The 18,914-nt window shown below is 43.1% G+C and overlaps 3 protein-coding genes across 11 annotated transcripts in view; 2 read left to right on the forward strand and 1 right to left on the reverse strand.

The window, feature by feature from the left end:
- crlf3 (cytokine receptor-like factor 3) overlaps nucleotides 1-4,733 on the reverse strand; it is a 10,897-nt gene extending 6,164 nt beyond the window's left edge. The window contains exons 1-3 of one of the 8 annotated variants that reach the window (XM_061699806.1): nucleotides 4,595-4,733; nucleotides 2,037-2,155; nucleotides 1,543-1,678 (exon numbers count right to left, since the gene is read on the reverse strand). In XM_061699806.1, the coding sequence (XP_061555790.1) occupies nucleotides 1,543-1,662 (120 nt within the window). In that variant the 5' untranslated portion in view covers nucleotides 1,663-1,678; nucleotides 2,037-2,155; nucleotides 4,595-4,733. Of the gene's footprint in view, nucleotides 1-1,542; nucleotides 2,156-2,291; nucleotides 2,396-4,594 lie in introns of all 8 variants that reach the window. The other 7 variants (XM_061699802.1, XM_061699804.1, XM_061699803.1 and 4 more) reach the window with 7 other exon arrangements.
- A 184-nt stretch (nucleotides 4,734-4,917) lies between these two features.
- Nucleotides 4,918-9,973, forward strand: LOC133415345 (mpv17-like protein). 2 transcript variants are annotated; one of them, XM_061701325.1, is made up of 4 exons: nucleotides 4,918-5,417; nucleotides 6,084-6,154; nucleotides 6,384-6,413; nucleotides 8,016-9,973. In XM_061701325.1, exons 1-4 carry the CDS (start codon nucleotides 5,111-5,113, stop codon nucleotides 8,232-8,234), a joined length of 627 nt encoding a protein of 208 aa, XP_061557309.1. In that variant the 5' UTR covers nucleotides 4,918-5,110; the 3' UTR covers nucleotides 8,235-9,973. The 2 variants fall into 2 exon arrangements, with proteins under 2 accessions (XP_061557309.1, XP_061557310.1); XM_061701326.1 differs by having other exon boundaries at nucleotides 8,112-9,973.
- A 1,015-nt stretch (nucleotides 9,974-10,988) lies between these two features.
- On the forward strand, nucleotides 10,989-18,709 carry LOC133415344 (nuclear distribution protein nudE homolog 1-A-like). Its single transcript, XM_061701324.1, has 9 exons — nucleotides 10,989-11,328; nucleotides 12,267-12,416; nucleotides 12,883-13,036; nucleotides 16,414-16,562; nucleotides 17,132-17,268; nucleotides 17,755-17,931; nucleotides 18,116-18,204; nucleotides 18,383-18,501; nucleotides 18,567-18,709. The coding sequence occupies exons 2-9, from the start codon at nucleotides 12,325-12,327 to the stop codon at nucleotides 18,613-18,615; spliced, it is 966 nt and encodes a 321-aa protein (XP_061557308.1). The 5' UTR covers nucleotides 10,989-11,328; nucleotides 12,267-12,324; the 3' UTR covers nucleotides 18,616-18,709.
- Nucleotides 18,710-18,914: the final 205 nt, after the last annotated feature.

Genomic DNA, 18,914 nt, shown 5'->3' on the forward strand with positions numbered 1-18,914 from the left:
TAATTCGACATCGGGGCAGCAAGGTGGACGACTGGTTAGCACACCTGCCTCACAGTTCTGAGGACCCGGGTTCAAATCCGGCCTCGCCTGTGAGGACTTTGCTCGTTCTCCCGTGCCTACGTGGGTTTTCTGCAGTTTCCTCCCGCATCCCAAAAATATGCTAGGTAGGTTAATTGAAGACTCCCAAGACTTGCTAGGCTACAAATTTAGTGCTATCAACTGATATGATGTGATGCGTTAACATCATAAAAATACGTCCCCAGTCGGCTAGCTCGTCGTTCATGTGTGATGGTGTGTCCAGTAAAAATAAACACGGCAATCAAACAATAAAAAGTCTTTGTTGGTCGCAGCGAGAATGTTTGTGGGCCCGAGGGACGCGGGGGCTTGATGTGAGCGAGCGGCGACAGGAAGTGGAGACATTGTTTACTGAGCGCTGCTGCCGCTTGGATCAGTGAAGACCAAAACAGGAAGGAAGAGACATCACCGCCAGGGAGGAAAGAAATAAATGCCCCTGCGAGTCTCTGTCAACGTTTCAACAGGTTTAGGGTTGAAAAGTAAAGTTTATGGGCAAGGTTAGGGATCTAAAAGCGGTTAGGGTTTGAAATCAAGGTTAGTATGTCAAGACAGGGTTGGGGTTTAAAGTCTAGGTTAGGGTTTTGAGACGGGTTTCATTTTTCAAAGTAGAGTTTTTAAGACGGGGTTAGGTTTCGAGTTTTAAGTGTTGGGGTATAACGTCTAGGTTAGGGTATCGAGGTAGTGTTGACTTTTCAAGTAGCGCTTCAAAGCCAGGGTTAGGGCTTTAAGTAAGGGTTTCAGGCCTGGGTTAGCATTTCAAGCTTGAGTTGGGGTTTTAAACAACAGTTATGCTTTCAAGGTAGGGTTATGGCTTTGAGTTTGGGTTTCGAAATTGGGTTTCAAGTAAGTGTTCGGGTTTCAATAGTGCGCATTTTACCACTTCTGTTTTCAACAGTCATAAAGAAAGCAAGTCTATGAAAGCTCCCATATTTTGGGTATTTAGACGTCCATAGAGTGACTCTCTAATGTGGACAAGTGTCAATTTCAGTTATTTAAAAAAAAAATAATAATAATAAAATAAAGAAATAAAATAAAAAAGCACCTTATTTTTGTCATACGAGTGTCCAGAAAAGGCCTCTCCGACAGTTACTTCTGTTTGACCAAGTTTTGGATCCGCTTCGTCCATATTTGACTAAGACCGCCCCCTTTCCTCTGATTGGTTGCCTCCGTGTCATAGACCCAATTGTGAGAGCACACGTCTTTGTTATGTTGACAGCGCTGGAGAGCTAGGCGGAGATCTTCGCGACTGACGTAGATAAGCTCGAGAAATTCGAATGACCTGATTTCAGGCCTCTTGGCAGAAAAATGTGCGGAGCTCAGGAATGCGTGGACAATTTTAATTCATATTTCATGTTTACTGAGGCACCATAGAGACAATATTACATCCAAAATACTAGAAAAGGTTAATTTAGCAAAATATAGGCCCATGATGATGATGATGATGATGAGGAGGAGGAGTAAGCGCACCTGTTTGCGTGCCTGGTTGAGTCCATTGAGTCTCTGCTGCAGCTCGCTGCGAAAGTTCTGAGCCGCCTCGATGCTCTCCTTGGCCTCCTGCAGCAGCACGTCCACCTCTACCGACATCATCGCCACTCACTCACGACTTACTGGCACACACGCACGAACGCAGACACACATGCGTGCACGCGCACACACACGCAGGAAGTTAGCACACATAGCTAGCGTAGCATAATGTGACAGCATCACATTGAATTGCCCAAATGTCAGAAAAATCAAGACAATTTGGTCATGAATCGATTCTGGCATGCACCACATCCACACAGTGTAGTATGTAGCGCTCCCTGCATCCCACCCACAGCTTCGTGACGGGCAGGGCACAGTAGGTGAGGCTGGGGGACACCACCTCATCCACACGCACCATCAGCACTGGGGTGCCCCAAGGATGTGTCCTTTCTCCGCTGTTCTTCTCTCAACACAATAAGGACTGCACCTCAACGCACTCAGCTGTCAAACTCCTGAAGTTTGCCGACGACGCCACAGTCACTTCGGGGGGCATCAGTCACCACAGCTGCCGCTCGCGCTGTCCAACTGCCCTGGAGCTGGAGCTGTTGAGGCAGTTCTACACAGCAGGCATCAAATCAGTGCCGTCTTCCTCGATAAGTCTGGTTCGGTGTTGCCACAAAAAAAGGACAAACTCCGACTGCAACGGACAATCAAAACTGCTGAAAAGATTGTCGGTACCCCCCCCTACCCACCCTTGAGGACTTGCACGCTGGCAGAACTAAGACAAGACCTCTTGGATTTTGCACGCTCCACAGCCTGGTCATCACCTCTTCCTGCTCCTTCCCTCAGGGAGGCGCTATCGAGCAATGCAAACCTGAATTTTACAGACAAGCTGAGCGAGTCCCTCTTCTACACCTACCCGTTGAAAAACGTACTTCATGAATATATACATCAATGGCAGTTGACATATAGAAATGTCCAGGACAGAAACCTGGGAACTCCTGAATTGTGAAAATAAATGAAAAATAGAAAATAGACTGATTATTGTTTTTATTGTGTTGCTATTGATAGCGGTTAACTTTTTTTTTTTTTATATATTTGTGTGCCAGTTCAGAATGTGATTTAAAACCTGACCGTCTGTTGTTATCATTTGTCTTCTGGTGTGTTATTGTGACTCGCTTTTGTGAGTCTTCTCACTGCGGTCGAGCGCGTTTCCTTGGCCGCGTCGAAAGAGGAAGTCTCTTCAAAAGACTCGGGGTGCTTCGTGTGGAACTGCGACACACACTTTCGGTCAAAAAATAATAAATAAATCCACTAGTTAAAAAGCATATGAATAAACAACGGCGGCAAACAATAGTGCACATGAGTGTTGTTTGCACACTGCTGCCCATTAATGTGCATTTTAATTATGCAGGCACGCACTGGCGGAACAATAGTCCGCGCTCTCTCTCACGCCTATCATGTACCACCAACTGTCCAGCCTTTTATTATGACTTTTTTTTTTTTTTCTCTCCTTCTCTCCCAGTAAAATAAGACGCCTGAAGTCATTAATTCTCATGCGTGTAATCCTTCTTTTTCGGGAAGAAAACACGCAGCTGCGAGATAAAAAAAAAAAAAAAAAGATATGTCTGGTCTTATTGCCCGGGTGCGGTTGCAACAATGAACTCCATCTCAGCTTTAATTTGAGGATAAATCGCTTATTTTCTGGGGAGCGTTTAGGTCGGTGTGCATGTGAACGTGTCCTGCTGGTCCAGGTCTGAAAGTGACTGCAGTGTACAAGCAGGCCATAACAAGGAAGATTCGACATCAGCATACTCTGCAAGATATAATGTGTGGGCATTAAAATAGACATTATGCTTAGTGATGGGGGCGGTTTTATGTTTCAGTGTTAAATGCCACACATGCTCTGACAAAGAGCAAAGTTATGGAAACCACATAACGATCATCAACCAGAAGACATGTCATCACTTGTTGCAACATCTTCCGTAATCTCTTATATTTGTTGTCATCCAATTACGCCACCCTAACCATACACACACTCATAACACACACTTAACATATCTTATTTATAGCTGGTATCTATCGCTCTGGATGACAAGAGGCCAAAGTCAATTGCACAAGTCACTTTTGTTTTTTCTTTTTACATTTGCCCTACTGGCAAAATACCACAATTCATCCTAAAAAAAAATAACAAAAAAAAAAATAAGCAGAAAAGTGATGGATTTGTAAAGATAGCACAGGTTCTGTTAACATCGGCTCTCGTAGAATGCAAGACAAATGATTGCTATTCATAAACTGGTTAACTTAATAGCTTATGCATAGATGGGATCTACTTCTCGACGCCAAGAAGCCGGCGCCAGCTGCACGATCGCACATTTTTTGACATTTGCCCTCATGCCAAAACACCACAGTAAGTCATACAAAAGAGAAATGGTGGTTTTCTAAATATATCATCGGTTCTGCGAACATCGGCTTTGTTTTATGAGAAGACAAATAAAAACGTTCCTGTTAAAACGTTAATGTAATAGCTGGTATCTATCGCTCTGACGCCAAAAAGCCAAACTCAGTTGCACAATTTCATATTTCTTAACTTTGCCCGATGGCCAAAACACCACAATATGTGACACATCAGGGAAATTGTTATTTTCTATATATAACAGCGGTTCTTCAAAATTCGGCTTTGGTGCTATGCACAAAAGAAACGTCTCTATTAACATAAATTATTATTTATTTTTTTTACAGCGTCCCCCAATCGGGAGGAGGATGACAGCAGAGCTAGCCAAAAAAAAACGTTAACAGCTGTATCGCTAACTGGAAACAATGGCGACTTAAGAGCCTCCAGCTATGGTTGCTGTTATGAATTTTGGCAATGGCGGAGGCGCATTAATCGTATTGTAGAAGCGTTTCTTCTTGACCAACACCGCCAAGACGGCAGCAGTTCGCTGGTGGCCCAAAACACGACGAATTGTTACCCGAACCACAAGCGACGGATAACACAAGGAAGCGACGGCGGCAAAGCCATCGTCAAACACGGCCCCCGTAATGTCAAGCGTACCTTCTTTTTTTCTTCTTTTGGTTTAATGTTTCCTGGCCTTCATTTCGTCGCCAAAGTCCAGATTGAGAGAAACGCTGCCTGAACACGGAGACACGTTCGCTTGAGTTTCTAACGCAAATCCACAAACTACACATGAGCAGGGCTTTAAGCACGACGGGCCAATCACAGACCGGCTTTCTTTGATTGACATGCAAATTAACCAATAGAAGGATTCCCCCCTCATCTTCTTCGGGTCCCCTGCTCATCTGACGTCGTTCGTGTGACGTCTTTGTAATATTCAAATGATGACAAATAAGGCTTTATGCCGAAATTCTGCGCAATGACAACCTCTCTGGGGGTGTCAATAAAACAAATAAATTTAAAAAACGAGCTTTATCTTTCTTGCAAATGGTTCATTGTGCGCAGACTCCGAGGCGATCTTGGCTGATGACGTCACGCTCGTCCAGGAGGATGCGCGAGAAACTTCAGTGCGTGACATGTTCCCCATTCGCGTGCTGAGCGCACCACCTCCTCGGCATGCGGAGGCTGGTGCTGCGGGAGGCCGCCAAGCGCTTCCCCTGGCTGGCCAACGTGACGCTCTACGGCGGCCTGTTCGCCGGAGGTGACCTGGCGCACCAGCTCCTGGCGCACAAGGAGCGACTGGACTGGACTCACACGCGCAACGTGGCCGTGGTGGCGGTCACCTTCCACGGCAACTTGAACTACTTCTGGATGAGGGCGCTGGAGCGACGTTTTCCGGGCAAGTCGGCCGGGATGCTCTTCCGAAAGCTGCTGCTGGACCAGAGCTTCGCCTCCCCGCTGGCCACCAGTGTCTTCTACACGGGTAGGTTGACTGTGAAACAAGTGTACAGAATATGATTGTATTCTAATTTTGATTTAGAAGTTGATAGTGAAAGAGTCCAATACTCCCAAAATGGGTTTAGTAGCACTCCCTGTATGGCGTTCTATGAAAATTCAGCCCTCGTCGCCAGTTTCTACACGCATCATAGCATAAAATGCTTGCAATATCTCAACATTATACAAGACACCAATTTTGGTATTTTCAAAAGAAACATGAAGTCGACACACATGATTTGCATTCGCGGGCCACATAAAATGATGTTGCGGGCCGGATCTGGCCCCCGGGCCACGAGTTTGACACCATGTCTGCCATCTTAGTAAGTGTGTACGTCAATTGCAAGAAAAATAGACACACATTGTGAAAATTTTAATTTAAGTAGCTGCTGTTCATTGCATTCTTATCGTTTTAATTTTACTGGGCCAAAGACCCCGAAAGTGGTCTAGTAGCACCTCATAGAATTTTGAAAATATTCAGCCCTCGAAGACCGTTTCACTCAGCAGTATGAAATGTGGTCATTTTCAAAAGTCACTCATTTAGCTTCAAAGCGGCAATTCCAAGGTTCATTTTGCCCATTTCCAGTTTCACAAATTTGGATTCTTGACCAAAGATCTTGCGTGAGCTCCGTTGAGTTTCTGTTCTGTCTTGCAGGGGTGAGCTTCCTGGAGGGAAAGGAGGACGTCCTTGAAGACTGGCGGGAGAAGTTTTTCAACACGTGGAAGGTGAGCGATGGTGGGGGGGGGATCACCCTCCTCCCTCGTCGCCACTGGGATTAACCCAGATTACACATGCCTCTAGTGTAGTATCTGTGGAAGTGAAGCGGACTGACAACATTTGGTCGCAAATAGTCTTGAATCTGATTCATGTAAAGTATATGCTTGTACAATATATGTATACTTCATAAATGTACTTGATTTTGAAGATAAAGTCAGGTTGTGTTTCCTCCTGCAGACTGGACTCATGTACTGGCCTTTCATGCAGGTAAACATCATGGTTATTATTCATATTCCATGCTAGTCTTCAACTCACTTCCCATTTTCTATTTGTATCGACAAGAATGCGCCCACAAAGAATGCGTGTATACATATTTATAAATGACCTCCGCAGCGGTCGCATACACGATTTGACACCTCGTCATGTGAGCGCAACCAAAGTCGACGAGACACTTGTACTAATTGAATAACTGTGCTGTGTTGTTCATTAAAAATCATAATAAACACGCCCGAGTAGTTGTTAAGCATTAGTATGTCGATTTGTAATGATTTTAGATCAGTGATTCTCAAACTTATGGGTGGGTCGCGGACAGCTAATAAAAGATGATATGTATTCGTGTTAGGGTTTCTTTCGCTGCAGTGCAGACGTGCACCAAGTTGCCAAACGGAACATAGTGTATTAGGTAAGCAACGGGGAATTTCACTTCCTTGGGCCCCTAGCCACTAGTTGACTCTCTGAACAAACATCGTGTCGCTCAGCCTCCTGGTTAGCAGCTGTCTTGGCTAGTAATACGCTTTTGGCGGTACATCCTACTCATTGGAAACAGCGTTTGGAAATATAGTATACACTATTGTGCATGTGTTTTCGGAGGCCATTTTCAAACAAAACAAAACAAAAACCCAAAACATCTTTTTGTTGTTCTTAACGTGGAAGTGGGTCGTGACCTTGCAAATAAAAGGAATGTGACAGCAGTTGAGAATCGCTGAACGAGAAGTTCTTGTTGATTAATGATCATAACGCGGAGTCATCGTTGTTAAATTACATGAAGTCAGTTAATAATCATCATAAACGTGAGCTAATAGTTGTCAAATGGCTTTATGTCAATTGGTACTAATAATAAACGTAGTCGTTGTTGAATGACAGTGTATCAAGTACTGATTAAAAAAAAAAATACTGTAGTAACTGTTAAATAACTTTGTTAGTAGTAGTTGTTAAACATAATAAACACCCACTAGTTGTTAAATGACGATATCAGTTGATAATAATCATAAACGTAGTAGTTGTGAAAAGACTGTGTTACGTGATCATGATAATAAGCATACGCTGACTAGTCCTTGTTCAGGAACAGTAATATTAATTAATAGTGATAATAAACATGCACTAGTAGTTGTTAAAATGATTGTTAATTAATAATGACAAAGAACATACGCTAAATGACTATGAACATCCATGAGTCATTGCTAATAGATATAAGGTATTGTTCTATACCAGTTAATAATCATGATAAACAGAGTTAAACGACTCTACGCTAATTGTTATGACAATAAACATTCATAAATGACACTATAGATTTCTACTTATCATTGTATCCTGCACTTGTAGTTAAAGTATAGTTATATAACTGCGTGTTAATTGATAGTGATAATCACCATCCACTGCACGTTCATAAAAGTAGCCAATTAATTAAAAAATAACCAGACACCGGCACCATATTTGTTAAATAATAGTGCGTTGATATTAAGTAATGATAAAAAGATTGTCGTTAAATGACAGCATGCTGCTACTGTATTTGATAATAACAACCGTGCCCCACCACGTGTGATGCTAATTGCTCCAGCTAACTGTAATTGTGCGTGTGTGTGTTGTCAGTTCCTGAACTTCGCCCTGCTGCCTCTGCACATGCGCACCGCCTTCATGGGCTGCTGCGCCTTCCTGTGGGCAACCTTCCTCTGCTTCTCCCGTCAGGACGGCGACGGCACAGCCGGCGTGGCGCTCGCCTTCATCGTGGACCCCCGCAAGACACTGGAGGAGATGCGCCAGGCCCGCCTGGACAGGAAGCAGGACCGCGGGACCCCCGAGGACAACTAGTCACGTGCTGCTGTTGAGTACCGAGAAGACCACCTGGCAACCGGGAGCACCTGTTGTGTCCAAGCCCTTGGCCGTATACAGTGGGTCCATATGTATGTGTACATGCCAATGCAACAGGTGGCGCTGTAGCCCCAGAACCATAAAGCTCAACCAATCAGAAGCAATTGCAGATCAGCCCTGTCGCTGCGGCTAAGATGCTAAAGGCTATGCATTTATCGTGTACTTTTGTGCCTTTAAGTGTTATGTGTTTCACCTCTAGTACTATATTTATTTCTCTATGACGTATCAAACCCAAAACATGAATATAATTGTAACATTTGAAGAGGCACATGAACATTTAGAGCTCGGCGGTGCTGCTATAACGTTTTTAAAATGGATAGATGGGCCAGTTCATTGACTGATGAGGTAAAAAATATATATTTTTTACAATGAATAAAATCATATTTAATTGAACAATTATTGAATAAAATCTTAAAATTATTCATTAGTCCTATTTGTTAACTTATCATTTCATTTAAATTAAACGATCAAATACAATAATTAAAAATGTTAAATGTCTGTAAAATTATTTTTACAAATATTTTATTTTAGTATTTCAAATACATTAAATAACCAGTTATTTAAGAAAATGTATTAACTAGTGTTGTATATGTAAAATTGTTTATTTTATTCACATTTTTATTTGATCATTTACTGTGTATTAATTAAACAATTATTTACTGTGATAAATGAATATGAAATGAATGAAAAGTGAATATAATTTAATCAGTTTTGTTTTTGTAAAAACATGCATTTTGTCTTTTTAATAATTTTTAAAATTAATTCCTTTGATTAAATAATTAGTTAATCACTTTCTTTTAAATCATACAATGATGAAAATCTACATACGTTCAAGATATTTTCTGTAATAAATAATTGGTTAATTATAAATAATCCGATTATTAATTAGAATAATTCAGGATTTGTCATTTATTTTTCCTGTACATATTTTGGAGACACATTTCAACAATTTTTGTGAATGACCTTGACCTTGAACGTGAGAACCTTGACCTCAAACGTTTGCCCAGCCATGTTACGCCGTCCAAGGGAAGTAGGACAGCAGTAGTGACAGTGCTTTGGCATTGTTTATCCAATACTTTGACTTTTAGTCTTCTCGGAATATGCAGCCCACACACTCCTGAAACTAAATTGAAGGGCTCCATTATTTTACTTTGCCGCCATTTCGTGCCTTCTCATGTCGACACATCTCGGTGTTTGCGTTGAATATAATCCACTTTGGGTTTTCTACCTCGAATGACTAACGCGGACGTCGCCGTCTAGGCGTCGAGACAAGACAGGTATGTAGCTTGTGTTTTGGCAACAAAATAAAAGGGTTTTCCTCACAATGGATGCCCAAAAGAGCCTCGCTAAGGGATCTGGAATTCTCATTTTGAAGCTATTAAAATGACAATGCTGTGTTAATTCATCACACATACTGTACATCCTGTCCTAACATACTTTGAAATCTACAAAGGTTGAATGAAGGCAACAGGACTGTTTTTGTTGCCATCAGCCAAGGTACCTTATGTACTGTGCTGGAGCTCCCTACACAGTTCCTATGTCCGTTTTATTATTATTATTATTATTATTAATACAGTAAGTGGAATGAGTGTGTCAAGAATGTCAAGTCTTTCTTATGATTATGGGAAGAACTATCCATATAATGTTTTCTTGTCAAGAAAAAATAAAATAAAACACAGCAGGGATCATTACCGTGTCATCTTTGTTTTATTGCTTCATCGTCTTCAGCCATTCAATCAAACATCCGAGGATAGCATTAGACTATTCCAGAATGCCACCCGGGATGTTTCATTAAGGTCCGATCAGCACAAAAGTGTTTTGTGACTGTCATTAGCTCCGCTTTCAGGGTGACATTGAAAGTAATCCCTCTGTTATCACTCAGCACTTCCAGTTCAGTTAGGTGCTAGATTACACTAGGATCCCACCCAGGAAGTGTCATTATGATTGTATTTAGCATTTCTGAATTTAAAGCCTTTATGTGACTTTCATTACCTCCTATTTCAGTGACAATCGCCATTTCATCCATCCCACTTTGTTTCAGGTAAGTGAGTCAGATGGTATCAAGGAGAGCGTTGGCGTGTGAACCAGCTTTATGTGAAGCGATGGCGAATGCGTGTGGATTAACTCGGATCAGATCAATTGCCTTCATCCCTCGCCAAAGGACACAGTTGACCCGTGGTGACCTCTGACCCTGCTATCAGGGAACGCCATCGTCCAATCAGAGGAACAGGAAGTGATCAGGCGCTTCCAACTCACCAAACTTCACTTAATGACACTTTTAAATGGTTGGGTTCTTACTTTTAACACAACAGATGAAAGCACAATAAACTTTATTTTATTTATGTATTTACTTGTTGTACCTAGTTACAAAACATCGAAGTACATTTACAATTTACATATACCACCACAAAATCCATCATATTCCTCAACGATTGGGTGATAATTTCGATTTCCGATAGCCGTCAAAGGCATCACGGACCCTCTCTAATCCATCAAAACGTCTAGACTGGAAAGATTATGCAGATACGACTCTTCCTTCATCGCTCAGTTGATTGGATAACTAGACGAACACCACGCCCATTTAATTTGACTGGCACCTCCAACGGCTAATAGAAAGCGGGAACGAGACCGGACACGTAACTTGTGATTGGTGGACGTTTCCGGACAATATGAATGGCAGCGTGTATTGTTCGCCGTTCCTATCCCACTACGGCAGCAACGTTTGTGACGCCCAGCTTGTGGTAAAGTGTGATTTAAACTTCTCGGAATAACATCCAGACGGCAAACGTGGTCGTTATTCATTAAGAAAGTCAGTCAGCGGCGAGTGAGACGTTGGGCGTGTTTCGTCGCCTTTTCCACGACACTTTCTCCCCGGAGACCTGCGGTGTGTTTAAATCAGCTGGGATTTAAATGGTTAACTCCTTTTTTAGCAGGGACAGCTAACTTATTTGCATTAAAAAGCCGAGAGGAGGAGATTCCATTGACTCTCTTGTTCTTTGGATTGCAAAGTTTGAGCTGCCTAACCCCTCCAGAAGTAAGTCATTTCAATATTATTCGCCACTACACATTGAAGTAACCACCGTCCTTTGTACATCTTTGTTTGTTGTCTAGTAAGTTTTGACGTGTCTTAATTTGTTCAAACTTTGTATGAAAACTTGTTTTAAAAAAAAAAAAAAAAAAAAAAAAAGCCATTTCACGCGAGAGCTTTAAATCCATTTAACGCATAATATGATCCACTTATTTTAGTCTGTTCTGGTCGAATGACGTTTGCCATTGTCTCGCTACTGCAACTAATTCAAGTCGTTAATTTGAGTTTAAAAGGCGAAATGAAAAAAAAATAATGTTCTATGCAATGTGAGCGACCCTCAAAGTCATTTCTGTCCGTTTTGTACATGATATTAAAATGTCTAATGAGAGTAAAATTGGCTAATTTCCAAACGGACTTCCTTGGAGGTGTGACTGCACCCAACTGGGGTCAAAGATGTATATTGCCAAATATGACAGAGAGTCCCAAAGAGCAATTTATTTTATTTTATTAATTTTTTTTTTTTTACACACGATGCATCAGGAATTTTGATTACAAAGTGTAAATGAGACTAAAAGTGGGCATTTTCCAAACGGAATTCCTCACGCGCTTGACTGGGCCCAACTACAATCATTAAGTCTTAAGCTGAATATGTAAGAAACAATTAAAGAGTTATTTCTATGGGTTGTATGTACGATCACACCGGGAGTTTTCATGAAAAACGAATTGAGATTAAAATTGGCTATTGTCCAAGTGGACAACGGACTTCGATGTAAACTTCACCGCAACCCTACTAAGAGCAATAAGTCGTATGCCGAATGTGGAAGAAAGTCCTGGCGAGCCATTTCTATTTATTTTATCATGACGCACGTCGATTTTGTCATTGGGAAAATGGAACTCGAGCTCCAATTGACTGCTTTCCAAATGGACCTCCTTTGCACGTCCAGACGGCTTGACTGCATCGGCAAGTTGGGCCGCGTTTGGCTGCATTCAGCCAGGCTGGGAATGGAGATGGAGGATCCCGACACTCCAGAGTTTGGATCCTTGAAGGAGGAAGTTCACTACTGGAGGGAGAAGACTGCCAAACACCGGCAGAGGTTTGTTTTTCCCCTGTTAAACCCCATTTTTTCCTCCAAAATATTGACACCTTGGCAAGAAATGCCTCCAAGTGTTATCAGAAATATGAGTTGATTTTACTTTCGCATTTGTGAAAGCACATTCTCACATGATCTCCTCAAATGTCGCAGGCATTTTTTTTTTCCCCCCAATTTTTTTTTTTCAGAGGATCAGACCCGATAGAGAAGACTTGCTTATTTTTGCTGGTCACGCCACATGAAAAAATAAGATATCTTGTGTGCTCACATTGGCATCTTGTGGGAGATCACTTGCTTGTTGCCACAGGATTGAAGTGGAACTTGCGTAATTTAGGGAAAATGAGCAACATCTTCCAATTGCTCAGATGCAAACAAACTTGGGAGTCCTTTTTGAATATGTTGATAGGCATAATGCTCAGTTTATTGAGTAAAGTCTGAGTATGCTCTCCTTTTTTGTGTGTGTTTTCAGTGCTGAGGAAGCCCAGGAAGAGCTGCAGGAGTTCCAGCAAATGAGCCGCGACTACGAGGCAGAGCTGGAAGCAGAGCTCAAAGTGTACGAGACGAGGAACCGTGAGCTGCTGGCCGCTAACAACCGCTTGCGAATGGACCTCGAAAACTACAAGGTAACCAACCAGGACATTTGTCGCTTTTGAAAACTACAGTGAGCGCCCGTTTATCGCTCCGGCGGTGAAAAGCCATGATATGGCGAGACCATGTCAATTTCTTTTTTTCCTTCCTCTTTAGTTTTACCTATCCCGTACACTTAAATGTACTGGGGGGCGGGGGGAAGTTGGGGACCTTCTCTGTCTTCTTGGTCTTAATTTTTCTGCATTTCATCTGCTTGAGCTCAGTGCCGCTGGGCACGATGTGATGTGGCACTACGCTGAAGGCGCAAAACTCTAACCCTAACCTGCGGTTACACCAACACAAGAGGCATTGTTTTTTTTTTTTTTTTTTTTTTTCCCCCCCCCAGAGTGTGTTCCTCTCCCCGCACGCAAATATTTTAAAGTTAGCTGCGTCCTCCAGGCGGGAGCGCCATGAGACCCAGGCGGAACATTCTGTGACTCGTCGCGTTTGTGCGAAGAGCACAAACTGGACTTGAATGACTCTCTTGTTCATCTGATATTTAACTGCGGAAGAAGTGGGGAATTTATTGAAAACTCGCTGGACACAACATTAGGCACATCAATTTGTATTGGAGCTCTTGAGAGGATATACATAATGAAGTATCCAGTTTGTTTTATTCCCCACCCCCCACCCACAATTTTCTAGGCGTTTTGGCTGTATAAAATTTGCCAGAGGGCATTTCTTTTTTTTTTTTTTTTTTTAAACTTTTTTTCTAATTGCCTCGGTGTCTTAAAATAGTCAAAAGAGACACAAAAACAGAAAAATGACCCATTGATACTACAATGTTGGATCCCAAAAATGTTTCATACTTAACATAGTCCTCTGGTTTTTGTTATATTTCACTGCTTTTATGCTTATGGACAGAGGTTAATAGTAATGCGCTACAGTTCTTCCATTAAATTTAAGTAAACTTGTGGATAAATTGTACTTGTCAGTGTAGTGTTAATGCAACACACTTTCTATTTGAATAGTTTTGCTAAGAAGAGATGGTAAATAATAATAATGCTTGAATTTTTATTCAGTTATTGCTTGCGCAATCTGTATGTTTTGTTTTTTCAGAGAGACTTTCACCAATCCAACGGAACTGGTAGCGATGTTTGACTCCATTAGCCGAATCAAACTAAGCTAGACAGTCACATGACAGCACACAGTCTATGTGGCCTGTAAGCAAAGTTTTCAAACGGATGAATTTTTGTGAAACCTGGTAAAAACACCAGAGGAAAGAATGGTGATGTAATGTCTGCTTGGTGTATGTATCATGTGATTAGTGGCTGTGACCCACAGGTAGAATGTGACCTAGAGGTGAAAGAGAAATTCTGGAAGGAGCTCGATGAAGTAGTTCTGAGCATCCCAGACACAGAGAGAGAGAGAGAGAGAGAGAGAGCGAGAGCGAGAGAGAGTCGTGATTGGTGCAGATTGTAATGGGCATGTTGGTAAAGGAAACGGGGGTGATGAAGATGTGATGGGTAAGTACGGCATCCAGGAAAGGAACTTGGTGGGCAGATGGTGGTAGACTTGGCAAAAAGGATGGAAATGGCTGTAGAGAACACGTTTTCTTCCAGAAGAGGCAGGAACATAGGGTGACCTACAAGAGCGGAGGTAGGAGCACGCAGGTGGATTGCATCTTGTGCAGACAATCTAATCTGAAGGAGGTTACCAACTGTTAGGTAGTGAGTGCTAGGGGAGAGTGTAAGAGGACTAGTGGTGGGAGGGAAGATTAAGAAGACAAAGGCAGAGAACCATGTGGTGGAAGCTGAGAAAGGAAGAGTGTTGTGCAGGTTTTCGGGAGGAAGTGAGACAGGCTCTCGGTGGACAGGAGGAGCTTCCAGAAGACTGGACCACTACAGCCAAGGTGATCAGAGAGACAGGCAGGAGAGTATCAGTAGCAGGTGTATCTTCTGGTAGGAAAGGGGAGAAGGAGACTTGATGCTGGAACCTCAAAGTACAGGACATCATACAAGAAAAGAGGTTTGCTAAGATGATGTGGGACACTGAGAGGACCGAGGAGAGGAGAAAGGAACACATTGAGATGCGACGGAGGGCAAAGGTAGCGTTGGCAAAGGCCAAACAAGAGGCATATGATGACATGTATGGCAGGTTGGACACTAAAGAAGGAGAAAAGGATCTATATAGGCTGGCCAGACAGAGGGATAGCGATGGGAAGGTTGTGCAGCAGGTTAGGGTGATTAAGGATAGAGATGGAAATATGTTGACTGGTGCCAGCAGTGTGCTAGCTAGATGGAAAGAATACTTCGAGGAGTTGATGAATGAGGAAAATGAGAGAGAAGGGAGAGTAGAAGAGGCAAGTGTGGTGGACCAGGATGTGGCAATGATTAGTAAGGGGGAAGTTAGAAAGGCATTAAAGAGGATGAAAAATGGAAAGGCAATTGGTCCTGATGAGATTCCTGTGGCAGTATGGAAGCATCTAGGAGAGGTGAATGTGCAGTTTTTGTCCAGCTTGTTCAACGGAATTCTAGCGGGTGAGAAGATGCCTGAGGAATGGGGGAAAAGCGTGCTGGTGCCCATTTTTGAAGAACAAGGGTGATGTGCAAAGGGTGATGTGCAAGGGTGATGTGCAAACTACAGAGTGGGAACTACAGAGGAATAAAGTCGATGAGCCACACAATGAAGTTGTGGGAAAGAGTAGTGGAGGACTCGACTCAGGACAGAAGTGAGTACTTGCGAGCAACAGTATGGTTTCATGCCTAGAAAGAGTACCACAGATGCATTATTTGCCTTGAGGGTGTTGATGGAGAAGGTCAGAAGGAGCTGCATTGTGTTTTTGTAGATCTAGAGAAAGCGTATGACTGAGTCCTCAAATGTAATTCATGCGTATGTATGCTTCAGGCTGAAATAGTTTTGAAAGATTTGATTTTGTTTGAAGAATTTTAGTATTTTGTGCTGATGGACAACTGAGGGTGTATATTTGACGGTCCTCCTAAGGGGATAATTGTACTGACATGTCTATTGATGGATTTTTTTCAGTCTGGGGTTTCCCTGTTGATCGGCTGATAGATGTGGGGTTTAATGGCGGTTTACACGCTCACACTTGCACACAGCGGGGGTGATTGAGGCAAGAGGAATCAGCAGGAAGCAGCTGTTGACGCCGTCGGCCATGTCTGTTCTTCCATATGACTCATCCTCTTATATGAATAACGCTGTATTATTAATATCGGCGTCCTATATGGTTCCATCAGCGTGATGCTGGAACGTGGGAAAGGTACCGACACAGTGTGAGGGACGAAAACGACGACTCAAATAGAGGCTAGACAGTGGCTTTAGTTGTGAATTAGATTTGGTGAGTCCGACAAAAAAATATGTCACTTCTCCTTGACTTATTTGTCATTTCACCCCCCCCCCCCCCCCCACCAAGGAGAAGTACGGCACACAGCACTCGGAGGCGTGTCGTCAGATGTCGACGCTGGAGGGCGAACTGGCCGAAGCGACGTCCATTCGAGACCACCTGCACAAGTACATCAGGGAGCTGGAACAGGCCAATGACGACCTGGAGCGAGCCAAGAGGTGAGCAAGGGGAGGCCATGTTTAAACCTTTTAGACTGTGTGAAAGGTATTGACACTGCTGGGAGGGGGGGGTGAATCTGCAAATTTCCCACTTTGCGAGATGGGGTGGCTACTGGCTGTAAGGGAATTGGGAAAAGCCTTGATTAGAGTGTAAATTTGACCCAAATCTTAGGAGGGTATACCCCTTTCACGCTGCCCATGAAAGCTTTTTTTTTCTTCTTGTATATGGGTGGTTTGTGTCAAAGGTACCCCTTTTAGAATTTGGGGTTTGAAGTTGAGCCGGTTGAATTTACTGGTGTCTCAAGTAGTATTGGAGCGCCTTTCAAGAAACGTTTTCACAGTGTAACATTTCAACAGCCCCCCTTTCAGCGCACGTGCGTCAAATGTAGGTGTTTCAACACCCACACTTTACCTGGTGAAAGGTTTCAACACCCCCAGTTTTTTTTGAACTGACGTCATTATTGCTTATCAACTATTCCGTGCGCGAGGCCATGACTTTGACTTCTGCATCGGGTGGCGTTTGCGTGGCCCGATTTAAGCGCTCGTGACGTTGAAGTCTGCGCTTTCAGGGCCACCATCATGTCTTTGGAAGACTTCGAGCTGCGTACGAACCAGGCCATCGAGAGGAACGCCTTCCTGGAGAGCGAGCTGGACGACAAGGAGAACCTTCTGGAGTCCGTGCAGAGGCTCAAGGATGAAGCCAGAGGTCAGACCACGTTCCTGACTCATTGATGGTCCGCTGTCATTTTGGAGAGTTTTTAATTAAATATTCGTTAAACATGGCTTCAACCTCAATCAAAAGCAATTGGCACCCTAATTCAAAATGATGTACATGATTAAAATTGTAAAGGTGAAGATGGTTTAATCCTTAAAACAATTTAAACCTTAGTTGAAAATGATGTCGACAATGAATTAAACATGATTTGAATGTGAATTAAATGTTGATTGCAAATTTTGACAAATCATAATGAATCCTTTTTTTTTTGTCAAGTGAAGAATCCATATCACAAGAATGAAGTCAGATTTTTTTTTTTATTTAAAAAAAATAAAATAAAAAAATATTCACCTATTTAAAACTGTTTCTCATTAGAAAAGGCATATCGCAAGAAAAGTTTTTGCGAAGAACAAAAGGTGTAATATTGCAGCCAATAATATCGCTTTGAATAATTTGCTGATGACTGATGCGTTGCAGACCTACGCCAGGAGCTCGCCGTGCAGCAGAAGCACATGACCTCCTCCTCATCGTCATCGTCGGCGCCCTTCCCCTCGCCGCCCCTCACCCCTCCAGACAAAAAGACTGAAGACAAAATGTCCGCCGCCACGCATATCAGAGCGCCCTCCGCACCCAAAACGCCGTCCGTCGACACGGGTCCGTCCAAAAACACCGCTAAGCACTCAATAGATGTAAATTAAACATGAAATAAATGTGAAATATCATTCAAACCTCAATGATTGAAGTTTGAATTCAACCTTAAATCGATTTCAACCTTAATTAAAGTTGAATTCTAATGCTTTAGCAATTGCTGTGTATTGATGTTTAGTCTTGTCCACAGGTGACAGTAGCACGTCTGTGAGTCCTCTGACGACGTCGGCCAGAATTTCTGCGCTCAACATTGTCGGCGAGCTGCTCAGGAAAGTCGGGGTGAGAACTTTTGCGCTCGGTGCCTGTAGTTAGCATTGTTGCCTCGCAGTCAAAAGGTTCGAGGTTTGATTCTGGGATGTCAAACAAAGCGCAACGTGAGCTCGGCCTCCTCGGCCAAGGTCGTAGGACCTTACGGGAGCGCAACAGGAACTTTACAAATCCTTTTCCGACATGATAGAATCTGGAATCCAAGCTGGCGTCGTGTCGCGAGTACGTCCACGAGCAGCCGGCCGGCCGCGGACTCCCGGCCGAGAATCTCCCCGGCGCGCCGCCCGCCAACGGAGTCTACCACAAAGGGTAAGGCGGGCCGCTCTCGTCGCCGCGATGACTCCGACCTCATCGCTTGTGATTCGTTTGCGCAGGCTGGTCAAGAGGTTGGACTTCGGAACCGGAGCCAAACTGCTGCTGTGAGACGGGAGACGACATTTCAAACCTCTCGGGCCTTTCCCGGTGTGGCCACGAGTGTGTGAGATGAACAAATCGGCACTCGCACTTAACTCACTGACTGCCTTTTTTTTTTTTTTTTTTTTTTTTTTTTTTTTTTGTACGACACTGTTTTTTCTGCTGCGGCAGAAAAGTGACATTTATGTTCGTCGCGTCAAAAATGGTTTTGTGTGAAGATGAGTATTGCAGCCACACTGGGGGGAAAGAAATACTGAGATTGAAGTTAGATTTGTTGATTATTTTTTCCAGACAAAAACAAATACAAA

The sequence above is a fragment of the Phycodurus eques genome, chromosome 16 (genome assembly GCF_024500275.1).
Source record: "Phycodurus eques isolate BA_2022a chromosome 16, UOR_Pequ_1.1, whole genome shotgun sequence".
NCBI lineage: Eukaryota > Metazoa > Chordata > Actinopteri > Syngnathiformes > Syngnathidae > Phycodurus > Phycodurus eques.